The following is a 26,924-nucleotide window of genomic DNA, read 5'->3' as shown; positions in this document are numbered from 1 at the left end:
GGTCAAAGCACTCAGCGGTGTTTGCAGCCCAAACACGGCCGCTTGCCCTCTCCCTGCTGCCTCAGTCAGCTCAGAACACAGTGGAGATCCTACAGGATTTCCCAGTTTCCCAGGTTTCTGGGGAGGGGGTTTCTTTGCTGTGGTTTTTGTTCCAGGCCAGGGTTCCTGGACTCTCCAAACCCGTGCACAGCAACAGCCTGCAGAGCCCAGGGTCTTCCAGCTCAGTGACAGTCCTGTTGGAAGGTTTCTCCTAGAGCAGGGCCGTTACTCTGGAAGGGACTGGGGTGCTATTCAAAAAGAGAGCAAATTTTTGTTCATTTGTTTGTTTTCTTTTTAATCTAAAAAAAATAATCTTTCCCCACTGATGCAGAGATCTGGTGAACTGAGGGCACAAGGCAGTGAGAGCTCTAATTAAAGGATCAAATAGAATTGCTTGTTTACGCTCTGAAAACATGAGGAAGTTTGGAGTATGGTACTGCTGTTCTGTAGAATTAAAGCTAAAAGGTGATGTGACCTGGCTTGAGGGAAGGCTGGCAGAGGTGAGAAGTGAACCCCCAGCAAGCCAGGGGGGTCTCACTGGGGCTGCAGGTCCCAGTGCTGGCAGATAAGTCAGGACACGAAGGATTCTCCAGTGTGTTACCTTAAATGAGAGAGCTTTCTTTGCTCTATTTTATTTTTAGCTCCATTCTTACTCTAACACAGAGTAGTAGTTTTGGCCAGCAGTGACTTCCTCCACACAGCGTGTTCCTCTGAGCACTGTGTACACAGAGGATTGGCTCGAAGAATTAATGCTAATCTTCCTTTTCTTATTTAAATTTGTCCTATTACTGCACTGTGCTAACAGAAGACATCCCTATTCCACCTTCACAGACAGAGAAATCCTTTCTTGTGTTATGTTTAAAGCTCAGGGCGATCTCCTGGGAATATCCAATTTTGCTGTGTCATGAAAATGCTGTTTTCATTATGTCTGTATTACTGTTTCATTTTGTGGTTTTGTTTTGCCAGCATGGGACATTGTACAGATCTAATCATGGATGTGCTTAAACAGATGATCTCACACTCCGTGAAATATTAATGCATCCCTGGCTGTAAATGAAAACAACCTAATTTTAAAATAAAAATATTAGAGAGTGTCTTTGAGATTGGAAAATGTCTGCTGGGGATTACAATTAATTTGAATGTAATTTTCTTCTTTCGGGGGGAAAAAAGCAGTGCTTTACCTTGTGTGTATTTCCTATTTTAATATTTTTCCAAGGCAGTATTGATGGGGTGGGATTGGTGGTTTGAAAAAGATCCTCTGAGAGGCACAATCACGTAACTTATGGCCGAGTGAGCACAGGGTACTTTGGAGGAAAAGGAGAAATATCAGGTCAGAATTAAAGTATGAAATGGTTGTCAGGTAATGCCATCCAATGAATGGATGTCAGGTAACAGGTATGGGCAGGTGTGTGAGAGGGAGTGGAGAAGGGTGAGGTGGGAGTTACAGCAGTAAAAGGGTGATTAGAAGGGAGGTTGAAATTTGGCACAGGGATCTCAGCACTTCGTCTGCCGTCAGAGTGGAATGATGTTCTGAACCGTGTGGTCCAGTCCAGTCAGGGCTCGTAGAACACCTCAGTAAATGCTTTTCCCTGTGTGTTTCTCGCCCAGGTTTGAACTGATGCGCATGTGCTGGCAGTACAACCCGAAAATGAGACCCTCCTTCTTGGAAATCATCGGTAGCATCAAAGATGAGCTGGACCCAGCCTTCAAAGAGGTCTCCTTCTTCTACAGTGAGGAGAACAAGCCTCCGGACACAGAGGAGCTTGACCTGGAGACTGAGAACATGGAGAGCATTCCTTTAGATCCCTCCTCCACCCTCCAACCCACTGACAAGCACTCAGGACACAAAGCTGAGAACGGCCCCGGCGTGGTGGTGCTCCGGGCCAGCTTCGAGGAGCGACAGCCGTACGCGCACATGAACGGGGGCCGCAAGAACGAGAGGGCCCTGCCCCTGCCCCAGTCGTCGGCCTGCTGATCCTCCGAGCCCGCAGGAACACCGCCCAGAGAAACACAGGCATTGGGGCAAGAAAGAAAGGAAAAATCACAATATATTCAAAAGCCTACTGTACCTCAGTGGATCTTCAGAACTGCCATAGCTGCACTTGGGAGAACCCTTTTTTCAGTAAACAAGTTGCCGTATTTTTCTTTTTTTCGATATGCAAGCAGATGTTTGTTTCAGTCAAGGACTCCAGTCATGGGGCACACAGTTGGCCTTTTAAAAACTCTTAATGTTAACACTTAATAGCAACAGAAAACTTGAGATCTGATGTCTCTCTTTCTCTCTCTCTCTCTCTCTCTTCTCTTTCCTCTCTCTTCTTTTCTCTTTCTTTCTGTCTCTCTTTTTGCTTCATAATGGGAAACATATCTGCGTGCAAGTTCAACCGTACAGCACTTTTATCAGATCAAAGATATCGCAGGCCAGGTGGTTCCCAGTACCCCTGCAAGCACCTGCCTAACACTGTAGGTCTTTATAAAAAAAAACACAAACAAACAAAAAAAACCACACACACGAAAAAAAAACTAAACTAAAAAAGACTGGATTTTTAATGTTGCTCTTTAATCTTTTTAGGAACACGTAAAAGAATACAAAAGGGCCATCATTCGTCCAAGGCTGTTACCATTTTCAACGCTGCCAAATTTTGCCAAAAAAAATGAACTCTTTGTTTTTTGTTTTCGTTTTCTTTTTTTTTTTTGTTCTTTTTGTAGGCGTGGAAGGAGCACAGTAATCAACTGCTCTGTTCAAAAGAGATCCTGACCAATAAGTTCTATTCAGTCATGCACTGGTATTTAAAAAAAAAAAAAAAAAAAATTAGAAAAAAAATCAAATTGTCTAGATCTTTTTTCAAAACTGGACAAAATGTGATTTATTTTTTTTTTTCTTGTGATGGAGAAGATAAAAGGGATGGGGTAAAGAACCAGCCCTCCCTCCACCCCTGTCCCTATCCCATTCTGGACAAAACTGGCAGTGGTGAGCTAAACAAACACGTGCATTTCGTACAAAAAAAGTCAACCGCACGCCAAAAACGAATTATGAGAAACCTGAACCTAAGCGGCCGAGATCTCCATCAGTGCAGCCTGTCCTTCCTCCACAGGCTGGCGAGGAAAAACACCTAGAAACATAAATTGGAGAAGACAAAAAAAAGCAGTAACCGGATTCAAGTATATGATGCTTTGTTGACCTTTTCTCTTTATTATTAAGACTTCTCGAAGGGTCTTGCAGTTCTATGTTAGACCATGGATCATTTGCATACACATTGTCTTTTGTGTCACTTTTATAACTTTTTTACGGTTCAGATACTCATCTATATGTCTGTACAGAAAAAAGCTGCTATTTTTTTTGTTCTTTATCTTTGTGGATTTAATCTATGAAAACCTTCAGGTCTGCCCTCCTTTCCCTTCCCTTCCACTTCAACAAATTTTCTTATGCTTTGTACTATAGTGTGTAACCTTTACTTCCTCCTTCCCGGTAACCGCTACCTTTCATATGAATTGCCATGAACTGTTTAATGCCTTTTTATAAATACATTTCCTCCTTTTTTTTTTTTTTTTTAATTTAATTTTATTTTATTTTTTTTTCCCATTAGTTGTTTTACAGCATCTTGGCTGTGTGGGCTTACAGGGCTTTTGAGGGGGACACGGAGAAAGAAGGGACACCCCGCACGGGAACACTCTGGCAGTGCTGTGGTGTGGTGTTTTTAAGCCCCGGTTTTCCTTCCTTCCCACTATCCTCTGCCCAGGCAGCACGGGAGTCTCTTACAGTGCAAGGCATGATACAAACTCAGGTCAGAAACAAAAGGTTAAATATTTAGTACATTCTTGTTCAGTGTTTATATTCATTGTTGTACAAGGGTCCTACCCCTCGTCCCCTCCCCGCTTGTTTTGGTTGTGGCACACCCCCCCACCCGCCCATCCCCACACAGACACACACACACATGTATTCTTTTTAAATTATTTGTTGGGTACAACAGCAGACAACCAGGCTTTTGGGTCACTGATCTGTAAAAAGACTATTTAGCCCTCCCACCCTGTGAACAAGAGCTATGCCAGGTGCAGCTGGCGATGATGCCAGGCATTCCTAGGGTGGCCACTGAACACCTGGCTCCAGCCAACCCCAGCTCTTCTCCTTCCTGATGGGAAAGCTCTCATGGAGGGGAACCCTCCTGGGAGGGCACCTGGGCTGCACTTCACACCCCTGGTGAGGAAAACAAGCACCAACCAAACGAAGCCACCACCCCATTTCTGTGGAGCTGGGTGGAAAGCACAGAGCTGGGGCCAGCGGCTTGGCTGGCAAACGGTGAAGTGTTGGCAGCTATGGAAACCTGTACAAGTCCAAGCTTGTGGCTTAAATCATAGACCAAACCTCAGAACAAAAGAAAACGAGTGAGCTTGTTTGCTCAGTTGCAGAAGCCTTGGTGAGAGGGGAAGGAGGGGCCGTCAGGAAGTCGACAACCAAGGAGTTGCACCAGTTGCTCATCTTACCTTAGTTCCAGCGTCCGGGCCTTTGTTTAGCACTGATCCAACCAAACGATGGCAGGAAGAGGTGGTTCTGGGATGGAAACGTTCAAATCTTTTGAGTAAGAACAACGGATTAAAATATACTGATTGCTAGTTTTGACTGGAGATTTTAAAAAGTTTGTAGTGCTTTTTGCTTGTGTAGTTTAGGTCCCATTATCTTCTCTTGCCTCTGTCCCGTAGTTATTTTTCCCTTTTAAAAATGAAAAAGACAAAAAAGTTAATTAAGAAGGTATTCTATGTAGGATTTTTTATTTATTTTTGTGATATCAGTTTAAATCACTGTAGAGATGCCCCATAATAAATTTAAATACTAAGATAAGGGTTTTAGAGTATGACAGGGGGACAGTTTTTGATTTTTTTTTTTCAAACATTTATCTACCTCACTCTTATTTTTTTATATGTGTGTATATAAAAAGAATACATCTCACATTTCTCAGCAGCCAATAAATGCCGTTGATACTGGTAACCTCTCACTCCATATACCACATGCTCTAGGTTCTGGAGGGGAACAATCACTGCCTGTCACAAAGGGTCACTTCAGAATATTTGCCGCAATTCCAAGGGGTTTCTCCAATTTTTTGCATCAGATTCGTTATTGTGAGGAGAAATCCAAGAGTTGTCTGACTTGGGGTGACCATTCTGTAAGGAAACACAGAGGCTTTTTCATGTGCTGTCACAGCAGTCCGTGGGTCAGCAGCAAAACGCTGCATGTTTGGAGGAGTGGAAATGTTGGTGACCTGATACGGGGACTTCAAATTGTGAGTATTTGCTGAAATCTGTTACAGCAATCAACTGTTTACAATGTTTGGAGGTCCAGAAGAAATACTAAAGGGAATGGTCTTTCTGTTTGTCCTGTAGAATGGGCTAAGTCATTCCTGCCAGTTCTTGCTCAGATGTCACAAGCACCAAAAAGACATTTGGCTGAATCAGAACCCCAAAATAAATTGGCTCATACAGCGATGGCATCACTTTCTTGACCAAAAAACCTGTCACAGGCTGCCTGATGATCCTGCTAGATCGAGTTTACAGCTTTGGGTCTTTGCTGCTTCTGTTTGATGAGAGCACTGATTTATTTTTTTTTTAATTTTCTTCCCCCAAACTAATATTGAATCGATTTCTTTTAACGCGCCAGTAAAAAGTCAGTTCCCTTTTCTTCCCCTGTTTATATGCCTTATAACTGTGGATTCTGATGGACCAGCCATCAAATTTTAACTGCTCTCTGACAGCGTGTAACTGGTTTACAAGCACACAGGACTAACACGAGCTTGCCATCAATTTGATGTATAATGTTTCCCTTTTTCCAGCTCTGGCAGCTGTTCCTGCAGGTGTTGGTTGTGGTATCTGAGTAATGTGGTGCTTGGAGTTGTACATGGCCTCTTGGATACACAGTGCTGTGGTTAATTCTGAGAGTTTGTCTTTGGAGGGAGCATTTCTCCCTAGTCCTGAGAAACCAGCAAAATTGGAAGTTTTCACTAGATGGGTTTGGTTTTCCATGTTTGATTATGTTCCAGTGACCTTTGGGTGCAGTGGTTGTTCCCCTCCCTTGCACATATTGATTACCACAACTGGAGATCCTCAGATCTTTCAGCTGGCTGGGAGGGTTTTGTTAAAACTGTCCGAGTTACTGGTTTGTAGAATTGTATGTAGGTGGTTTTACAATGCATTAGGAAGAAACACTAATGGCGTAGCATCACGAGAAACATTTCAAAAAGCACTTCAGTAGAAGACAGTCACAGGGCCTCACATACATGTGTGTGATGGCAGTCAGCTCTCCTGGACCAAACCACCTTCGTGATACCATTGCGTTCTGTGTTTGCAATTCAAGCTTAATTCCTTTTTTGTTCTGTTTGTTTCCATAGTTTTTTTTGTTGTGTTTTGTGCATTTTGAATAGCTTTATTCACATGGGTTTTTCATGCAGACTTCCCTTGGACAGTAAATCGAGTTGTTTGTGCATGTGAACAACTGAGAATTAATGTTGGCTTGATAGAGTCATGATATGGTTTGTAATGTTGTTCTTCCCTGAGACCACTGGCTTGTCTGGTATGGAAAATTTATTTAGAACTTCAGCTATGTTTGAATAAAGTTCAAGTAATCCAGTTTGTTTATAAATTGAAAACAAAAGCCCACCCAGCCCTGAAACCCAGCGTTTTGCCGGATGGTACCGAGATGTTTGGATGCAGTGGGATAAGGAGTTGGCGTCGCTGCGGGGAGCAGGCGGCTGTGACTGCAGGGCCCAGCCATGGCTCTCACCTGCCCCGCACTGCAGAGCTCTCGGGGGCACAGGAGGTGCTTTGGTTGCAAAGGAACGTGATTCCTGAGTAAATCAGATGCTGTTTTGGGGGGATGACACAAAGGCGCAGCAGCCGAGCGCGGTGGAAGGCGTGGGGCCGGGCCAGCCCGCGGGCACCGCGGCTCCCTCAGCGCGATGCCTCTGCCCCTCCCAGCTGGCTCCAAGTGCTCTGTGGTTCTAGGCACGGTCACACTGATGCTCCTCTTGGTCTCAAAACAAAAAGAAGGCCCAGTTTGCCCAGGATGACTGGTGACCAGAGGGAGCTGCTGTCAGGTCCTCTGGGATCTGCTGAGGGGTGCTCGGTGCAATCCGAGACTAAGTGAACAACACTCCTATTGTTGCTGTAACTCCATACATATATATCTATATATACATATATATATACCTACATATGTATATCTATAATATAGATATATATATTTAAACCCTTTTCATTCCATTAGTACAAGTAACACTTGTTTCCTGTTTTCTTTATTTTGTTTGTCAACCGTGTATTCAATCACTGGGCTGAACAACAGTGGAGGAAGGTGCAAGGGATCCACTCCTTACTAACCAGTGATAAAGCCAGATATTGCAACTTAACCCATGAGTAGATGTGCAGACAAGGATTGGAGAACGATGTGTAGGAACAACCCAAGTGGCCAGGGGTGCTGAAGATACAGAACTCAAGTAGGCAGGAAGGACACCTCAGTTCAGAAAGCTGCTGCTCAGAGGTGCTGAACAGCCCCTGACCTCGAGCAGCCGGGTCAGTCAGCACGGAGATGTGTTTGTGGGGAGACACCTGAAAACAGGACATGGCAATGGGGATCTGGAGACACAGGGCTTGGCAGAAGCTTGAGGTGGTTTTCCTGAGCTTAATCTGTGGGACAGCACCAGAGCTCAGGTGTCCCTGTTCTGATCGTTGGTACTTGTACATAAACCTCCGGACTTGGCAGCTGGAGCGGGGAATTCGTTCCCAGGAGCATGGCAGTGGTTGTCATCGGTCTGTATGGATCTGTCTCACCTACAGCTGGTCTGTTCTGCAAGTACCTTAGAACTTCCCTAGTTTGTGTGTGTGCATTTGCGTGTGTGCTCATATATTTTTTTTGGTATGCGTTCTGTTGATTAGTAACCATTAATTAGCATTTTCAATAGGGCTTTAAGTCCAGTAGATTACGGGTAGTCAGTTGACGAAGATCTGGTTTACAAGAACTAATTAAATGTTTCATTGCATTTTGTAAGTACATAGAATAATTTTATAAAATGTTTGTAGTTTATAAATGCCTAAAATATAATTTAAGGGCACTTTTCTGTGTCTGTGTGTGGGTGTGTCTGTCTGTGATCAGTTTTTCCATGGTACCAGTTTACTAGTTAGCTTTACAATATGCCAAAAAGGATCGCTGACTTGTCCAACTCATGGCTTGTTCCTCTCCCCCTTCCCGCCCAAGCTTTGTGTCCCACCATACAGCGAGTGAGTAAAGGAGTTGGGAAAATGTTCTGTATCTTCAGTATCCTGGTCTTCCAGAGCCCTCTGGTTGGGGTGGGATCATCTTACCTGGTCATTTCACTTTACTGTCTAGGGCAGTTACCTTTTGGATTACAAGAACCTCACTGGTTGGGGAAACAGAACAGGTTTGCTGCTCCCCAGGCTCACCTGTGCTGTTCAGCACCTCTGCTCCATGTGATTTGAAGGAAGTGACTGTGTGAGAGAAAGAGGGAAGATGGTTTTCATAACTGCTGTTGAAGAACTCTTTGCAAATCTCTTATCACTTTAAAAGTTTGTGTGCAGCCTCTAAAGCTTTGAGGACCATTGGAAGCTTTGGTTGAAGTGAGCAAGGCAGGGTCCCTATTTATTTTTATTTAAGGATATTGAAGATCCAACCCCTCTGCCGTGGACAGGGACACCTTCTGTTTTCTGAACCAGTGAGGTTTGCGATGAAAGGATTGGCCAGAGTTTGTCTACCTCTGGGACAAAAACAAAACTAGAAAGTGCTAAGGAATGGATGCAGTTGCAAATACATTTTCCAATTTTTCTTGTTTAAATTTTTTTAAGAGAAAATTAAACAATAACATGGCCAATTTATTACATAAAAAGACTTGCTGTGTATAAATTATTCCTAAAGAAATTCCTGTGTTTATATTAAAATGAATCAGTAGATAAAAAAAAATTCAAAATGTTTTTGTATATTCTGTTGTAAGAATTTATTCCTGTTATTGCGATATACTCGGGATTCTTTACATTATGAAAAGAAGAAACTTTGTCTATTTTGAATGGCTGAAGCTAAGGCTCCTTTAGTTTCTCTTACTCTGCTTTTTTCTAGTAGTTTCAGTACTACATGATTTAAGTTAAATAAAAGAATTCTGTATGCATTTGCCTGTTTCTGAATTTGTTGCTCCTTCCAGAAAGCAAGTACAGGTTAGAAAACTAAGAGTAAAGTTTCTCTGGTTTTCTTGTCAGCTGCGTTGAATTGAGCTACTCTGAATATATTTTCGTAGGGGTCAGTACTGCCATTGCTGAGTTGGAATCAGAAGTATTGTCGTGCAGTGGCACTGAGGGTGTGTGGAGCCTTCTTGGTGAGATTTGAGCAGTTTTTTGCAGGGTGATTCCTCTGAATAAGGTGGGCATTGTTTGTTATTTGAGGGAAATCCACTTTTTACCCACACAGCAGTCCACAGGTGAGGCATTCAGGCAGCCACCTGGTTATCAGCTTTCTGCAGCGGCAGTGGGAAAGACAGTGGGGAGAAAACTGGGATTATCTTGGCAGGTCCAGTTCCTCAGGCTCTTGTCATCGGTGTGTTGACTAAAACAAGGCACGGTGGTGGCCCAAAGCCTCATCAGCTGCCTGTGCTGTTACATTTGTCTCTTGTCCGTTGTACTGACATGATGCTTGAGGAGCAGGCTTTTGTTTCCCTGGAGAAATCCCAGGTGTCCAGATGAAGCTGCTGCTGCCCTGTTCTAATGACTGATTTAGAAAAATCCCAGCTAACTGCATCTCATCCCCGTGTCCTGGCAGTAGCAGGATTGTGGAGGAAGGTGCATGTGGGCGTTCCCTGTGTGCTGAGGGGCAGTGCTGTAACCCCCTGTGGTACCCAGCTTCCATGGCACAGCAATTCTGTGTGGGGGTCTGGTCCCAAGTTTTACCATGTGGGATCTCATTTGGTGCCTGCTTTGTCAGTAACATGTGCCCTTCCCACGGCAGAGTGCTTCAGGATTGCCTTTCCTGGGACAGGTTGGCTGTTGGATTTTGATGTGTCAGTCCCTGAATAGCCATGACCTGTCCTGCTGAAAACTTGGTTTTGGGCTGTGCTCTGTGGAAGGACTGTGGTGGTTTTCTTGGGGTTAGTGGTGGTTTCAGGCTGAAACTGAAATTACCAAGAGCATTCCAGATCCTGCTGGACTCCAGTTTTCTCTGTACTTGGAAGTTCCCCTGGGTTCAGAGCCCATTGCTGATGGGGAAAGCAGCATTTACAGCAGGTCAGGGAGGGGGAAGTGTAGAACTTCACATACCAGGACCCTTGTTTTTTCCATACCCACATGTTCTGTGTGGGCACTTCAGCTGGACTGGGATGGGCTTGGGGGGATCTCTGTTCCATCCATCCAGTGCTGAGTCCTTACAGCTCTGAGAGCCCACCTCGGTTCAGCAAGTCTTTGTTAATGTCTTTATAACCAACAGAACTAGGATTAGGCATCTAAAATGTTTAAAATCCAGTTTCACACTTTCTGAAATCTGAAACAACCTTATTTTTAGCAAGACAAACTGCCAGTTACTTGGTTTTTCCCCTCGAGCTTTTTTCTCAGAGATGTAAACAGTTGTTTGGGTTTTGCAAGGAAATTTCACTGAAAATAACATGGGCTATAAAATCCTTTTGTGTGAAGGTTTTAAATAATCTTTAGATTTGCTTCATTTAAGAAGTAGGGAATTGCTTTCTAAGAAATCATCTTTTTTTTTTTTTTTTCCTATATGATCCACCCCACACTGTTCTAACATTGCCAAGATAATGGTCTGTAATGCTTTTCCTAGAAAGTCTGCTGTTACTGACTTGGATAATGGAGGCACATGGATGAAAGCTGCTCTTCCATTGCCATAATACAGAGAAGTGTAGTAGGTGTAATCACAGATGTACCTGCAATATTAAAAACAAAACAAAACCAGAAACCTGAAATAAGGCTCAGTAAACTTTGATTAAATTTAAATATTCTAAGTAGCCAAACCAGATCTGGTTTATGAAATTATTAAGAACATATTTGCTTAGTGAATAAAGGAAATGCTGAAATAAACCAAGTTTGAGAAACAAATGTTCCTTATCTGATGGTTTGGTTTCTCAGACACCCACCCACAAAGAACTTTAAATAAAAAAATCACAAGACAGGCATTCTTGTGGGGTGGGAAAGGTAACACACCCTGCTGGAAACTACAACCATGTAACACAGTTTTATGTGTAAGGCACAGAATCTCTCAGTCTGGAGGGGTTTTGTCTTTATCACCCCATCTTTTAACTTGCAGGTGCAAATCCTGAATTTAAGGGCCAAGATTAACTGATTTTTATTTAAAAATAAACCTACTTTTTTTTTCTTTTCTATGAAGACTAGCACAGCAGAAAATTGCTCCAGTACTACTGGAACACATAATAAGATCACAGACCTGTTTCTAAAGGTACCTGTAATTGTTGTTCTCCAGTGTATGTATTTACATTTTCTGTCCCTCCCAGCTGAGAAGAAATAGATTAAAATCTGCTACCAGTCAGTATTGCTTTCAGTCTCTCTTAATAGCTGAGGTTTACTGGGGTTGTTCATCACAGGGTGTGCTACGTTGGAACTTGTTTCTTTTGGAATTTACAAATCCATGGAAAAATATCTACTGGCTGTAGCATTTCATGAAAGCTGCTTTACATAAAATTTAAATTCATGGCAGTTTTCATACTTGTGCCCCTCTGAAGACTTTGCTTCAAAGTGATTTTGTTTGGAGGGAAAGTCAAGGCAAAGACTGTCCAAGGTGGAGCTGACTGAGTTGCTCCTGCCGCTCCCCCGAGCCCCTGATACACGGTGTTTACCTCCCTGCATCTCTGGAGAAGATGATATCAATCCCTTCCACTGAAACGTTTTTCCAGAGAGTCTTCATATTAATTGTAGATTCAATCTTTTCTGGGCCATCTAGCACGCAGCAGGCACCTTCTGGGTGAAAACCACAAGCATCCCTGTCTTGGTAGCCTTTGTTCTTCCCACACTGCTCCAGGATGATGACTGTGGTGGATGAAGCCAGCCCAACGTGAACAGTAAGCTGGGTTTTTTTTTTTTCCCACCAGAGTGAGCAACAGGAAATTAAAAATGAGACCTGTTTTTTACAAACATGTAATGCCAAAGTGCCAAGCGTTATGTGAATCACTAGCTTCAAGGTGAGGAGTCTTGCTCATGTCTAAAGAAGACTTTGATAAGAGAATATAAATGAGAACCAAATTATGCTGCAGTTTTTGTTGTGTCTATTCAGCTCAGCACTGCAGAGCTGCTGTACCTTTTTTGCAGTTTATGGTAGATTTTTTTTTCCTTTGTTCAGCATCACTTATGCTTTTTAAATGGCATGGGGTCAAAAGAGGATGCTAATTAGTGTGGGCTCCAAATTTGGGGTTGTAACCTTGATCACAGTTTCAATAGTCACTTTCCAGATTTGTTTCATGTTTTGCAATACTCTCTTGGAGATTTTTTTCAAGATCTTCTCATATTCATAAATGAAGGGAGGAAATTGTGTAACTTTCTCATTACTCACCAGTGGCTGAAGAGTCGTCCATATCTTGATGACTTGCTCCTTTGCTTTTTGGTAAACCACTGGCAGCTGCATGACCTGGAGATCGATGTTTTCACCAAGGCCTCTCTTGGACAGCTCCTGTGTTTACGAAAAAAGCCACCATGGACTTGAAAAAGCATTGGATTTCTGACTGTGGTAAAGAAACTGGGCTGATTCAGCTGAGAAAACACCTGAAGGAGCAATGCTTAACCCCATGGTTCCTCAACACTGGTCTGCAATGAGGTTGGTTTCATAGCAGTTCCCTCTTTTTCAGCTGGAAGAGATTAAAATGTGCTGAACAGTTCCCTAATGTCACATCCATGTGGAGCTATTGTGTTTTCCAAAGGGATGCCTAGTCTCCAGTGGGTGGGAGTGGTCCCTGAGGAACCATGAGATAGTGTCTCTCAGAAAAGATCCACGCTTGAAAGCATCTAAATGGGCTTTGCTACAGGTAAGAGCTGTTCCTCTGAAAGATCTGCACTGTCAAGAGACAAACCCAAGGACAATTCACGTGACTTTTTCACTCCAGTGATCTGTTGCCTTGACCAGGTTCAGGTAAGCTGTGCTGGAGGTGACTGTCAACGTGAGGAAGGTCACATTTAGAATGAGTTTAATTTATGTTTTGGTCCAGAATATGTTTCTCTAGTAAAAGGAATTGTCACTGGGATGTTATTTCTGGGTCATTTATGTACAGTTAAATTTCCACACGGGAACTTTTCCCAAGGGAAGCAAAAATTATGCCCAGAATTGAGGTGAATGAAATAAAGGTACACTTCAAAGCAGCAGGTTGGCCAGGTGGTTAGAAGATGGTCTGGAGAAGAAATGTCATATGGACATGAAATGATTTTGTCAGTGGAACAGGGCTAACAAACAAGGCATGAACCTCTAAGTAGAAAATAGGTGGCTGCAATGGCAGGATGCAGAAGGAATGCATCTGAAGTGGAAAGCTTTGTCCCAGAAAAGTAAAATGGTGGTTGAAAATCCCTGTTCCATTTGAGTAGACCACCACCAAAGGATGGTACAGATGAAGTGTCCAAGGGGGGCACAGCAGCAGAGGTGTCTGATTAGCCCAAGAAACCTGTAGCTGTCATTGTCTTCTCAAGTTTTCATTTCTCACTCAGGATACCCCTGTGGATGAGGCCCACAATTCTGGGAAATTTGCCCTTCAACACTCACTTCCTATATAAAGTGTTCCAATTTTCTTGTCAGCGGAAGCATTGATTAGCTGTGCTCAATAAACTATTTGACACAAGCAAGGAAACAATGCCTGCAGGGAAGTAAACACATTTGGAGAACAGTGCCAGCCTTTTTTCCTCTGGGCACTGACAGTCTTTGAGAGACCATTGCATCATCTCGCTGAAGAATGCTGTACTGTGCCTGAGCCTCCGAAAAAGAAAACCCCAGCTGGTTCACAATTAGCATTTCCTTTTCTAAAGCATCTTTAATTTTTACATTTAATGAGATTCTTTCTTTTTAACTGTAAGGCCTAGAGAACTCAACTGCCCCTAACTTTGGTTCAGAACGTGGAGACCCAAAGCGAGCTGCAAGGTTGTTCTCCTCTCGTGCTCTCTGTTGACAGATTTTCTTTTGTCAACAATTGTCATGGCAGAAACACGCAAAAATACTTTTGTGCAGGACTGAAAAAAAACCTGAAGCTGCCCAATAGCAAAGGGCTGAGAATTTGTGTCAAAGGAAGATGGTTTGCTATGTCCTAAGCGATTTCAGCACGTCATCGATAACGTGCATTACTGTGTTGTCTAAGAATCCCAACCATGGGCTTATACCCCCTTAGACCAGATGTTGTGCAAATATGGAATAAAATAAATGAAGGTTGTTCCTCGTCTCAGCCTTAACCAGAACCATTTTTGCATGTAAGGTGAGAGACTGAGGATGGTTAGAGGAGGATAACTGCACTAGGAAACTTGAGCTCACGGTGGTGAGTGAATTCAGTAAACAAGTGCCTGTCCAGTGTAGTTGAAACAGCAAAGGAAACTTCAAAGGAGGAGAAAAGTTTTGGAGGACTGTTTTGTGGGAAAAGTGGTTCAAAAGAAAACATGAAGATTCTTTATTGGGAAGTTCTTCTAGGAGGGAAATGAGGTCCAGCATTACCAGCTGCTGACCTGGAGCTGTTGGTGAGTTGTGGTCACAGCCCCAGTGCACTGGTGTTCGGCCCGTGTTGTCACACAGCCCTCCTCAAAGAGGGGGGATTTGTAAGCTCTGTGCTCAGAGGTGGTGGCTGTGCCCCACGGCGTGTTGGAAGAATCTTGAACTTCCAAAAAACTCCAGAAAATTTCCGTGAGTTTGCCTGAGTTCTCACTGATTTGGGCTGCCAGGAAGGGGGTCGCGTGTGTTGATTTTGAGAATCACTTGTGTTGGTGCAGAAATGGAACCAGAAGTTTTCAGCTGATCCCCTCTCACTGCAAGTGCATTGCAAACAAAGGTGTTTTGTTTGGTTGGTTAGTGGGTTTTTGTTTATCTGCGTTGGGTTTTTGGGTGTGGGGTTTTTTTGTTTGTTTGTTTTGTTTTGTTTTGTTTTTTTTCCTAATTGTGCAGATACCTTTTAAAAGCTTTAGGGATGTAAGAAAATTCCAGAACAGAAATGAAGGCACTAGATAGCAATGTCTTCTTAGTTTCACAGATGATGAAACTGAACCAGAGAGGGAGAGAGACAGAGATTAAATGACAAATTTCCAAAGACCACATGGTCAGTGGCAGGATGAAAAACTGCACTGGGAGATCTGATCCTCATCTCCTGATGGCAGACATAGTTCCCAGAAGCAGTTGGAAATGTGACCTGTTCTTTGCACTAACAGTTTAATTACTGTGAATGTTGTCACTCAGCTTACATTTGTGCCCTATTAACTGGGGAGTTTGACCTTGGTGGGTGGACTGCCCTGATAGGTTATTTTGCTGCCAAGTTGCAGACAGGACTTTCTGGAGGAGACACAGGAACAGGATCGGATCAAAGGTTATTAGATGGGACCATCAGTCTGGAATATGGAATCAATAATTTGGGGGATCTGGGATCCTGAGGGTCCCACGTGGTGCTGCAGAACTAACACACGGTGGTAAATCAGTGTGATCTGTCAGCAAAAGCAGAGCAAATACCTGGTTTTGTTTTCCTTTAGCAACAATGTCCTGCACTTCCAGAGTTAAAAGTGCTGCTGGTGGAGCTCTCATGCATATTTTAGGAGGAGATTTCAGGTGAATGGAGTTATGAGAACCATGAAAAACTTAGTGAGGTGGGTTTCTAAAGAGAAGTTGTCCTTCTAGTGCTAGACAATCATGTTGGGCCATGTGATGGTGTCTATAAGAGCTCGGAAGCTTTTCTCCATGACCCTGAATTGACAGGTTTGCCTCTACTTTCAGAACCATTTGACTCTCCTTTTCCCTGAACACTCAGGGGATACTTGCTGAGGAGTGAGAACTCCATGGATGGTGAATGCCATGCTGATGAATGCCTTGCATGAGGGTCTTGTGCTGTGAGGAGAACTTGGGTCCATGCAAAACCAACAGGGTACTCCTCACATTTTTGGAAAATTGTATCTTCAATTGTATCTCTATTATAAAACAGGCAATGCAGGACAAATACTCTTTCTAAACCAGCAGAAATAGAGCTTTATTAACACTTATCATTTGATTCCTGAGTACTTCAGAAAAGGGAAATTGGCTTATTCATCAAAAAGGTGGTAGTAGTAAACAGTTAATTTTAAGAGAAATAGTATTTTTCTGAGCGCCAGTGAGGGCACAGAAGGGATGCAACTATTGGAATGGGCTGTGTGGTCACTGGATCAATCTCTGATCCTCCTCACAGCAAGAAGAGAGGTTCAGGAAAACGGGTGATCCCATCGGCAGGATCTTAGGGAGGAGCTCTAACAGGGATTTTAAGGAAGCAGCTGTGTGTAAGAGCCAGTACTGCTCACAGAAGGGAAGCCATTGCTCTTTGGCAAAGAATCCATTTCAAAAGCATGGAGGGTGAGGTTATGCTTTGGAATTAGGACACTGGAACTGTTAAATGTATTTTTACAGGATTTCAGATGCTTTTGGTATGAGGACCCTTCTGGGATGTGAACTCTGGAGATTGCATGCATCAGCATTTCAACATCACCAAGGCTGCTGTGGTATCCAGGCTTTCCATAAGGTATCCAGGCTTTTGATAAGCACCCACTTCATACTGGGCTAATAATTAGGATAGTTCTGGATAATGCTACAAAGGCATTAAACATAAGCCTGAGCAGTCACGTCTGTAGCTCTGGTCTGGCTGCTCAGCACGTTCCTGAGGAGGAATCTGAGTGCACACTTGTTGGTTCACAGCAAAGGGACTCAGCAGGAGGGTTTTATGTCACTTCAGTGATCCATGCAGGCACCCCAAGCCAAGACAGGATTACTTCCAGATGTAAATCCTAAATTTTGCTATCTTTAATATATGTGCATAAGCTTCCTGAAGACCATAGAGCTACTCCTGTGAATAAGGCCAATGGAACAATACCATGAGATTGCTATTTAGCATGGAGAAGCCTATCAAAATTCAAAGTACTTCCAGATTTGCAGCAAATTTCTCTGAATTGCCTGAATTTACCACCTTTGCCAGGGCACAGGAAACCAAAGCAGCATCCCCAGTCTGAATACAAATTAATTCCACCCCGAGGGTGTCACATCAGAGAGAAATGGATTTGTTCTCCTCCATACACAAGGACTGACAGCTGTATGGTTATGGAATGCTGTAGCCCCTGTTATGTAAGTCCCTGTTGTAGCCAGCTCATGGCATTGGGACAGGAAACTCATCCCATTGGTGCCTTCTCGCTTTGGGCTGTTTTGCTTGCAGATAAAGGACGTGCTTTATTTTCAGCCAGAATAGGATGATCTTCCACCCAAAATTAGAACCAATAGGAATCAGGAAACAAAGAGTAAGAACACTGTCAACTGACAAATATTTGTGGTTTAGGGCCCATGTCAGGTTGGAGTTTAGATAATTTATGGGTCTCCTGTAATGACTGGGGTGTGGAAAGGTATCACAGAAGTATTTTTGTTTCCTGTTAGCCTACAGGGATAACATCCCTCATGATTTGGAGGGGGCAATAGATTTATTCTACCAAACACCAAGATGCACTCGCCCAACAAATCTGAAATAGAAAATGTGTATGTGTTGGTGGAGTTGCTATAGCTTTGGTCTGTGGAAAAATGCACCAGCTCCTTGTTTTTCAGTCATCTTGGCTGGAATGCATTTCATTTTCAAATCAGATCTTCAGTAGCTGTCACTGAAATTTGTTCTGTGGTTATAGTCCTGTAGAGCCATTGCCTTTCTGTCACTACTAATACTTTCCTATAGCTGCCTTTTTCCTTTCAGTGTCCATAAGAATTTAAAAATGTATGGACTTACTTCAGTCTTCATAAAAGAACTTAGTCCCCTCAGTTTGTTTTACATGTCTTGCTTTCCATTTTTACCAGTATTATCTGTTATTTCTTGGACCAAAGCTCTAATTCAATTTTACTATTTTGATTGTTCCCCAAGTAGTTTCAGATTTCACTGTGTGACTTTCTTTCTACCTTGGGATTGCTAAAAACTTGTATGAAAGACCCTCTCAAAATAACTCTGTCCCTAAGTACCTTATGAGAGTAACTGAACTCGAGGAAGGTTTTTATCTGTGATAGGGAGAATGAATCAGCTGATGCTGAAGGCCACGTATCCAAACCATGTCTTTTTATCCCCCAGATAAATCTGCTCTAATACACAGATTTAGAAAATAAGCAGGAATTTTTAAGGCTCCACCTTAGACTTGTTTGTGCTAGTCAAGGTGTATAGAGGAGGAAAAAAATCTGAATTACCTTGTTTTCAATTTAACTGTAGACTTCACTGTCATTTGAAAGTGGAAGCCAAAGCTGAAACGTGAAAACATACTTAGAATTGGCACAGATTTTTGTGTTCCTGAAGCAGGCAGTCAGAACTCATAAGCTGCACTTGTATGAGAAGGAAATCACCTCACACAGACATGATAAAATGATCCATGGTGTGAGATGATCTATTTACTGCAGACAGAGAGAACTCATGCAATATGCATTAGTTGCAGAGAAGGCACCCTGGGTAAAACATACCTTTTTTAAGAATCAAGAATAATATTTTGAAAGTGCTTAAATAGCACAAAAAATATCATGCAAATAAAATAACGTTTCACTTTTTCATTATCCCCTTTCTTCCATGTTGGGAGTCTGCTCCATGAGGCACAATTCTGTTTAATGAGTCATGAGAAATAACTTTTTTGAAGGGAATGGAAAGCCTAAAAGCAGTTTGTGTTTGGATCTCTACAAAATAAAATGTCTCCCTGCTTTTTTTTTCCCTTTTTTATTATGCTTACCTTCACTGCCTCCCAGCTGGAATTAACCAGGTATTGTCTGAAGGGACCAAAACCTGCAAATGAAAAGAAAGAAAGGTGCTTTTAACCTCTACTTGCTGTGCAATTGCAGATTAGGGGCTGACTTGCCTGCACACACATATTTGTTCTTTATCTTCATATTTTTGGTTATGGAGGTTGAGTTTTTCAGGTAGGATTTAGCCTTTATAACACTTAAGGGAATAGTATTTTCATTCTGTGTATTCACTGATAAAAGAACTAATCCTGCAATCTTCATTCATGTCAAGGCTTTCTTGTGAGAGAGCCTTAACTAAAGCTGGTAAATGTACTGGAACTGATAGGACAGATCAAGTAAATGATGATTTTGGGCAAGGATCATCATCCCCAGAAATAACCACTACTGAAGGTTCTGGTGTTAAATACTCCCAGGTCAGAGTTAATGTATCATTCTTATTGTTAGAGCTCATAATGATGAAGATATGCATATTTAATGAAAATGTTTGAAAAAGTAAAATTTTATTTAATTTGTAATTTTGTTTTAATCCCAGGTAGTGAAAACTTGAAAGTTTTCTGTCTCTTTCTTCACTTTTTACCCAAAGGTAAAGAAAGGCGAAAAGGGAAAAACACACTTTAATCCAAAGTATTACATTCAATTTTATGGATCTTTTTTGTGAAAGTCTTTTTATTTTTTTTTTCAATACAAGGGAAATAAAAACTCATTTTGAGCAGATGGCATTTTTGTCATTAAAAAGTTTGATGGAAAACTCCCACTATCTTTATTAATCCCAATTAATATTCTCAATCCAGAGCGCTGCCAAGTCTTACATATTGGGTGGCAGGAACAGGAATTTGTGAAATGGTTTTTATGCTATAACTCTTAAATATTTAAAAATCCTTAAATGGACAAATAAATACTTGACAGCATATGATTGCTATTTTGCACAGTGAAAGCTACTTGCATTGGAGACAATTAAGCCTAAATACAGGCTTGTGACAGCTTAATTAGTGCTAGACTTTAAGCATTTCTTAATTTGTTAATGCTTATTTCATAACTGCTCCATCTTTTCTCTTTAGTATTTTGAAAAGCTTGATGGTGCTAATATTTCTGACAAGGTTTTCTCCAGGTTTGAGTTTCTACCATGGGGAGGGAAGAAGTGAAATGGTGCTCATTTCACATTATCAGGGGAACATAAAACCCCACTGGTCCCACTCTGCTTTGGGAGCAAAATTAGGGTGACACCTGCTCCATTTTGGAGCTGTAGTTGTTGTACATGCTTCTGTACCTGTCTGTGCAGAACTACAGAATTATAATGAGTTATTAATCAGCTCCCAATGAAACACATGTGTGTCAGTGGTGGCTGTAAGAAACTCGTGCTTAGGACAAAATTATTCCATGAAAAATGACTAAATGTAGGAGTTTTACTGCAATACCTGCAGCAATGTGGAGAATAACTGGCTGAATGTTATTGAGCACCATATAATAAACTGGGCTCCCTGCCAGCAGGTTTATATTCTGAGCAGGTGAAAATGTGACAGAGACATGCTGTGATAATCTCTGCAGTAGCTTTAAGATGCACTTGTGTCTTTAACAGGGCACACCAGTCTCAAACTTCTTGAACAAGTAGATTTCTGCACATAAATGGTGATGTAAGGGGAGGAAAAATCTAAGAGGGTGCTAAGAAGTGTTCCTAACAAGGGTATGTGCCATAAATATCATAGGAGAGAACCAGACTGTCAGCCTTTTAAGAGGTTAGCTAATACCTCCTGCCCTCTCCTGCACTCCATCCAGCTCAGCTGCAGTTATGTCTGGAGCAAGCCAGACTAGTTCTGCCCATCTTGCAGCTATTTAAAAAAAAAAAGTGTTTAATTGAAAACAGCAAGATGCAAATCTCTTTGATGTAGCTTCAACCTCATTCCTATGTCCTCAGATGACCTGCAGTGGAAAATTATCCAGCAACTCACATGTCAAGATACGTGTAATGATTGCCTTTAGATGAGCCAGTGGCAACAAGAGGAACAGCGAGGAGCAGCATTCCTTAAGAGCTTTAACCTTTTAAAGCTCAGGACTCTCTAGCTGGGGGTTCTGCCACTGTGAAGCCTCAGTAGCTACAGCCAGCAAGAGAAACTCCAAATTTGGTCCCTTGTGCTGCATGTTCAGGCATGTTCCTTTGGTATATTTAAATTTAATGGTCTAGTTTAGCAATGATGAGGCAGCATCTCCTGTTTAAAACTCCCTTACCTTGCCATGAAACTGAGCCCCTGAGACTTGCCATGTGTTGCTCTAATTCTGGACACTGACTATGTGACATTGTGATGCAACCTGGTTTTCTTGCTTCAGAGCTCCTTTTGGGTAAGCTTTATCTAATCCTAGCCTGCACTGCCTTGAGCTATGTGGTTTGGATCAGAGAGAATGTCAACAAAGATTAAAACATGGAGAGAATGAACAACAAACCAAACTGGATGGCAGTAAAGAGGGCAGACTGCAGTCTGTTTCCTCTGACATGCATCTGATTTTTCTTAGGAAGGCACAGTAAGTTATTTTCCATTTAGAAATGTTAGTATGACCATTTGCTACTGTTTTTCCCTCCAGGAAACTGTTTCTGACAAAGACCAAGCATGCGTGCATACCATCTCCAGCTCAAAGAACAAAATAAAAACCTCACCAGTAACCACCACCGTGTTGGAATTTGAACCCATGAAATCTCTGCTCCAGAAGGTGAATTCCCGTTGTCTTTCAGTTCCAAACAGTGTTATAATTCAGGTATCTGTGGCAAACTTCATTTAGAGCACCTTTTTTCTTCCAACTGTGATGCATGTGGATTCACATGACAGGGATGATTCGTGACTCATGTAGCTTTTAAAGCAAAAATTATTACGTCTCTATTAAAGATAGAAGTCTGACTGCCCAGCTGTCTGACTGGGACTGCCCCAAACTTCTATTCCTTTTTCCAGGCATGTAATAGGATTTAGGAAGAACAGGAAAGACTTAGAGAAACTTCTTGAAAAATGTCCAGCAACATTTTTCACCACCTGTTTATGTGCAAGTAAACAGAAAATTAATTGAATCAGTTTTATTATATCTCTGTGGGTATCGGCTGTAATTCACTTTAATTATGAGGAGCGACTTAACTACAAAAACTTATCTTGTCCATTTTTCCTGTTCTTAGACTTTCTCTTACTGACTTAAACTCAGGGCTAACTTTGCTATTCCTCTTCATAGCAGTTATGTCATTTACTACTCTTGATTCCTATCTCAGGCTTGTTATAAAGAAGACAAAGCACTGTACACTTTTCAAACCAAACACCAATAGGAAAATGTGTGTATTTGCTAAACCAAAACACTTACTCAGTAATATCCTTTAACAGGCAACATGTTAAAAAATCTCACTCCAACTTGCAAGGTCAGAGGAACTCTAGAAGCTGGGTTGTATCTTGCTGAAACTGGTGAGTTTAAGAGCTGGTCTGTCTTCATTAAACTGGAGCCTGAGAACCAATGGGGGGGGGCCTGAAATCAAAACATATGCACATTGTCACTGCCCAAAACAAAAGCATATGCAAGTTCTCTTGGGAATTATAACTATGTGGGCAGAGGGTTTCACTGGGTCTTGTTTTGAGTAGGAAGTGTGTGTGTGTGTGTATGTGTGTGAGAGAGAGAGAGAGAGAGAAAGAGAGAGAGGGAGGGAGGGAGGGAGGGGAGAAATATGCTAAGAATAGAAAGCCACTATATCATCTCAAGAGAGCTGGTAATTGTGAGACCTTAGGGAAAAAATAATCTCTGAAGAAATCTCTGGGGTTGGGTGTGGCTGAATGAGGTTTGGAGCCATGACCTGTGTCTGTCATTTAAATCCTCCTGTGCTGAGACACAAAGAGATTTGTGGATTCTCTTTATTTCAGAGATTCTCTGATTCCATCATCCATTCCTTCCCTTGGTTAGTACAACTTGCAGAACTAACTTCTGCTGGCTGCTGGGGCTGAAGGAGTAGCTAATGCAGGAAACAGAGCTCTCTGCAGCTCTAAATAAGACAAAATCTGCCACTGGCAGCAGTGAATTACATCTAAAATCCCACAGTCCTTCACACTCCTATGTCAATCAAGATTCTTATAAGTTAATTTTTCTCCTTGACCAGTCAGTAAAACTCTCCCTATGACATTGAACAGGGTAATGAGTCTTCTTAGAGTTACTTCTGATTTCTGCTATTTTTAAAAAAAATCTAAGTACAGGTGGTCTAGTGAATTTCTAAGGAATAAAGCAAGATTTAAGGTCTATAGTTGTTTAATTAATTTCCACAGTGAGAAACTGTGGTTTCTTTGGGACATTATAGCTGCTTTATACACACATACAATCACACATATATATATATATGTAAATATATATGAAAGGTATTGCTTGAATGCTATAAAATAGTAGGTATTTCATTAGATATAGTGTTAGTGTTACCCTTCTTCCAGAGGGTAGATGTAAGTCTATTAGTTCCATGCACTCTGAAACAACTGATACAATCTGTTTGGAATGTAGTACTAGTGTTCAAAGTTTTTACAGCTGGCAAAAGGGAGTAGAAAAAATACAAAGCAACAAAGATTATATCACCAAGCCTTTAAGAAGAAGCTGACAGAAATATTTTTTGGGGAAAGTATTGTCTTCAGTAGTTAAGTTAGTCCTTTTCCATGCAGAGCTTTGCTGCTTTGGTAGGAAAGATTCCAAGACATTTCCAGTGTTGGTATATACTTGTGCAAATTTGGGAGGCATGCCAGTGGTAAAAGTGCTTTGATGGAATTATTGAATTTGACAGAGCACACCAAAGTTAATTTTTGCACTGATTTAATTGATTGTTCATGTTCCCAAGCTTTGTGTGCATGTGCTTTGTGTACTTGGAGTGCCACATAGTTCAAAAAAGAATTTAAAAATTCAGGTTAGGCCTTGGTTCTACTCAGAATTTTATTCAGAAATTAAACCTTTTCTTTCCTCTAGCATTTCTTCAGCTGAAGTCGAAGCTACTCTCGAAATTTCTGTTCAAGTATGATTGTAGCTTTAAAATTAGCACTCCCATGTGTGTATGTGCCCATAACAATAGATTTGAGGGTCACTGGATATCTGAGGTCTGTGCAAATTAATCTCCCCATCCATAATTAAGAATCCAAGCCCTTGATATTTGAAGGCAAGTCAGATGCAGCTGACTCAGCTAAACACTGGTTGTTGTTGTTCTTGCTACACACAGATGTGATTGGCATGGCCCTCATCTTGAGGTAAAGAGGAAATGGAACCAACTCAACTATGAAAGTCTTGGTTATCACCTTGAATATTTTTCTGTACACTTGTCTGATACATTTGAAACTTATTTGAACTGCTGAGTAAGAGAAAAATATCTTTTTCTGCAAATGAATTCTGACCACAGTGCAGAACTGCCAGCACACTGCTCCAGTAGCTTTTTAGTAGATGGCAACAAGAACAGAATGTGGCCCTTCGTTTAGAAATGGCTCTTTAATTTTTATCTCTTTTATTATTACTTACGTGTAGGTTTTTTATTTCTTGTCATTGGCAGGCGCTGACCAGTGATTTAAACTGTTAAGTGGAAGTGTTTAATATATTCCAGTTTTTATCTCAGCTGTTCAACACTTAATGAGAGGAGGAAGAAATCAAGCTGTTATGCTATTTAACACTAAACTATAATGGGACTGGAAATAGAAATTTCAGGATCTAACGCTCTATATTTCTTTTCCATTCTAATAAAAATAAATGATCCTCGGGAAAGACTGAAGCAGGTCTTCAGGTAGATGGAATGCAATGTCACAAAAAGAAAGGAGACAAACATTTCAGTGTAAAGCTCACTGTTCCCTGTGGACAGGGGCCTCTTCTGTAACAAAATCTGTAAAAATAGTAAATGGAAAAATATATTTACAATTTCACTTACTTTCTCCTCCCCCTGAATTACAGAATGCTCTGGGTTGGAAGGAATCTTGAAGATCACCTAGTGTCAAGTCCCCTGCCATGGGCAGGGACACCTTCCACTATCCCACGTTGCTCCAAGCCCTGTCCAACCTGGCCCTGAACACTTCCAGGGATGGAGCATCCACAGCTTCTCTGGGCAACCTGTGCCAGTGTGTGTTTTTTGATAGAAAGTTTTATATATTTTATGTCACTGCCTTGTTTATATTAGTTCTTCTGGATTTGAATCCACTGGTCTATACCCAGTGTTTAGCAATAATGGAAAAAATATCCACTGTATATAAGTTCAGTGTAGCCAAGCTGTTGTGTGGCTGTTGCAGTTTCAGTTCTGGTCTTCCTGCAGTATTAGCAAGAACTAAAGGCTGTGTATGGATAGGTTTTTTTTTAACTTTATTTTTGTTTATAATAGGGAGAAAGTACTTCAGCAGGAGAACATGCAACTCATGACCAACAGGTTGCTTTTGTTCAGATGTCATTTACCAGCACAAAGAGACTCTGCAAGCAGGATACACATAATTGAGGTAACTATTTATCAGCTAATATGCAAACCAGGATAGCTTGCACTAAGAGATTACTAGGCTGAACAGCAATATGCTCATCACGCCTGATAAGAAAACTGATGAGTTTTAGCTGGCCAGGAAGTTTCCAGTATGCTGGGGAAAGTTGGTCTCTGACATTTATTGGTATGAGCTCATCCTCAGCATTACTGAGTTATCATCATGTTTTCTGCCTTTTTTTTCTTTTTCCTTCTTTATCTTTTCACTTGAATCTTTTACCAGCTAACTATTGTCATCCTACGAACAGCAATTCTGTGACTTCAGCTTAATTTCATGGCTTTAACTCAGGTACTTTCTGATTTTCCTCAGTAAAACTCACACAGGGTCACACAGCAATGCTGCATCAAACTAGACCTTGGACCATGGCATGGCCAAACCTCCAGGCTGTGTGTGGAAGGCACAAAGGATCATCAGAATGGGCTGAAATCCTCTGAGGCTCTGTAAGGTATGGTGATCTGATATCAGTGGATGGGCTGAGATTGCTTCACCCTGTTGAGGAAAGAAAATATAAATTTACTTCACTATGTGTTTTAAGCCATTTGCAAGGAGAACAGTGTTAAGGACTTTTTGGTCACTGTGCTGACAATGAAGTACCTGGCTGATGTGCAGCACTCGAGATGCTGCTCTGGGACTTTGTCTCAAGGTCACAGTGTACCTTGGTGGTATAAGTGCAAAGGTGAGTTTGTTTCTTTGCAAACATATTGCTATTGCCGTGCACTTTTCACTTCTTTGATACCTGTATCTCTTATTTTAAAAATAATTAAATGCTTGTACAGTGCAGGTAGGAAGGCTTCCCTGAGTCACCACCTGAGTTCTACTTTTAATTTTGACAGCTGTGTGTTCAGTTTAGCTCCCGTACCTCAGTTTAATGGTTTGTGGTAATGAACAGCAGGCTGCTTGCCTAGGTCTTCCAAACTCCTTTTTCAGATTGACAATGATCACTGTGGAAAGCTATAAAAATGTAATTTTTATACATATTTTCCCTCATAAACTGCTTCTCCCCCCTCGCCTCCCCAGGTTAACAGAAACTGTCGCTAGCTCTATGCCTTGTAGTTCTGTGCCTTTTAAACAGATAACGTGGGATTTGTATTGGAGTTTTGTTAAGTTCAGACGCAGCGCTGGGCTGGCCCTCGCCCGGGGCAGTGCCTCGATGGCGGGGGCTCAGGGCACTCCCTCAGCCTGCCCCGGGCTCTCCGGCCTCCGCTGGGCTCTCCAGGAACGTCGCCAGGCTGTTCCTCGCCGCCGTCCTTCGGTCCCACAGCCGCCACCCCCGTCCTTCGGTCCCACAGCCGCCATCCCACCGCCCACCCCGTCCCGCCCTCAGGGCTGCCCCGCGCCCGCCCTCAGGAAGTGATGGCGGCCGAGGGAGGAGGAAGAGCCGCCGCGGGTAAGAGGGAGGGAGCGGCTCAGCCCGGGCCCCGCCGCCGGGATGGCCACGGGCGGCTGCAACGCCGCAGAACACTCGGGTC

The 26,924-nt window shown here is 42.1% G+C and overlaps 3 protein-coding genes across 14 annotated transcripts in view; 2 read left to right on the top strand and 1 right to left on the bottom strand.

Moving 5' to 3' along the window:
- IGF1R (insulin like growth factor 1 receptor) overlaps window positions 1-9,194 on the top strand; it is a 175,142-nt gene extending 165,948 nt beyond the window's left edge. For all 3 annotated transcript variants that reach the window (XM_064669130.1, XM_064669132.1, XM_064669131.1), the window contains exon 21: window positions 1,648-9,194. In XM_064669130.1, coding sequence (XP_064525200.1) covers window positions 1,648-2,014 — 367 coding nt within the window. In that variant the 3' untranslated portion in view covers window positions 2,015-9,194. The remainder of the gene's footprint in view (window positions 1-1,647) is intronic.
- PGPEP1L (pyroglutamyl-peptidase I like) lies at window positions 3,573-21,725 on the bottom strand. Its single transcript, XM_064669149.1, has 6 exons — window positions 21,618-21,725; window positions 18,958-19,010; window positions 12,587-12,703; window positions 11,877-12,103; window positions 10,866-10,949; window positions 3,573-8,523 (listed from the first exon to the last, which is right to left on the bottom strand). The coding sequence occupies exons 1-6, from the start codon at window positions 21,649-21,651 to the stop codon at window positions 8,475-8,477; spliced, it is 564 nt and encodes a 187-aa protein (XP_064525219.1). The 5' UTR covers window positions 21,652-21,725; the 3' UTR covers window positions 3,573-8,474.
- Window positions 21,324-26,924, top strand: part of LOC135421018 (protein FAM169B-like) — a 47,957-nt gene continuing 42,356 nt past the window's right edge. For 4 of the 10 annotated variants that reach the window (XR_010433826.1, XR_010433825.1, XM_064669142.1 and 1 more), the window contains exons 1-3: window positions 21,556-21,670; window positions 22,321-22,398; window positions 25,765-26,131. Coding sequence is in view for 5 of the 10 variants with exons in the window: in XM_064669142.1 (XP_064525212.1) it covers window positions 26,041-26,131 (91 nt within the window). In the remaining 5 variants the exon portion in view is untranslated. Of the gene's footprint in view, window positions 21,485-21,555; window positions 21,716-22,320; window positions 22,399-25,764; window positions 26,132-26,687; window positions 26,843-26,924 lie in introns of those variants that run through there. The other 6 variants (XM_064669137.1, XM_064669136.1, XM_064669139.1 and 3 more) reach the window with 6 other exon arrangements.

Source organism: Pseudopipra pipra, chromosome 12 (assembly GCF_036250125.1).
Source record: "Pseudopipra pipra isolate bDixPip1 chromosome 12, bDixPip1.hap1, whole genome shotgun sequence".
Classification (NCBI taxonomy): domain Eukaryota; kingdom Metazoa; phylum Chordata; class Aves; order Passeriformes; family Pipridae; genus Pseudopipra; species Pseudopipra pipra.
Note: the sequence above shows the minus strand (reverse complement) of the source record. Positions and strands in the feature narration are given on the sequence as shown.

Excerpts from the sequence above, each read along its gene's own strand:
- PGPEP1L (XM_064669149.1), bottom strand. The coding sequence starts at position 21,651 with ATGGGTTCAAATTCCAACACGGTGGTGGTTACTG. Across the intron at positions 12,704-18,957 it reads CCAGCTGGGAGGCAGTGAAG|GAGCTGTCCAAGAGAGGCCT; the intron begins GTAAGCATAATA and ends TCGTAAACACAG. Across the intron at positions 12,104-12,586 it reads GGACGACTCTTCAGCCACTG|CTTACTGTTCACGTTGGGCT; the intron begins GTGAGTAATGAG and ends AAAAAAACCCAG.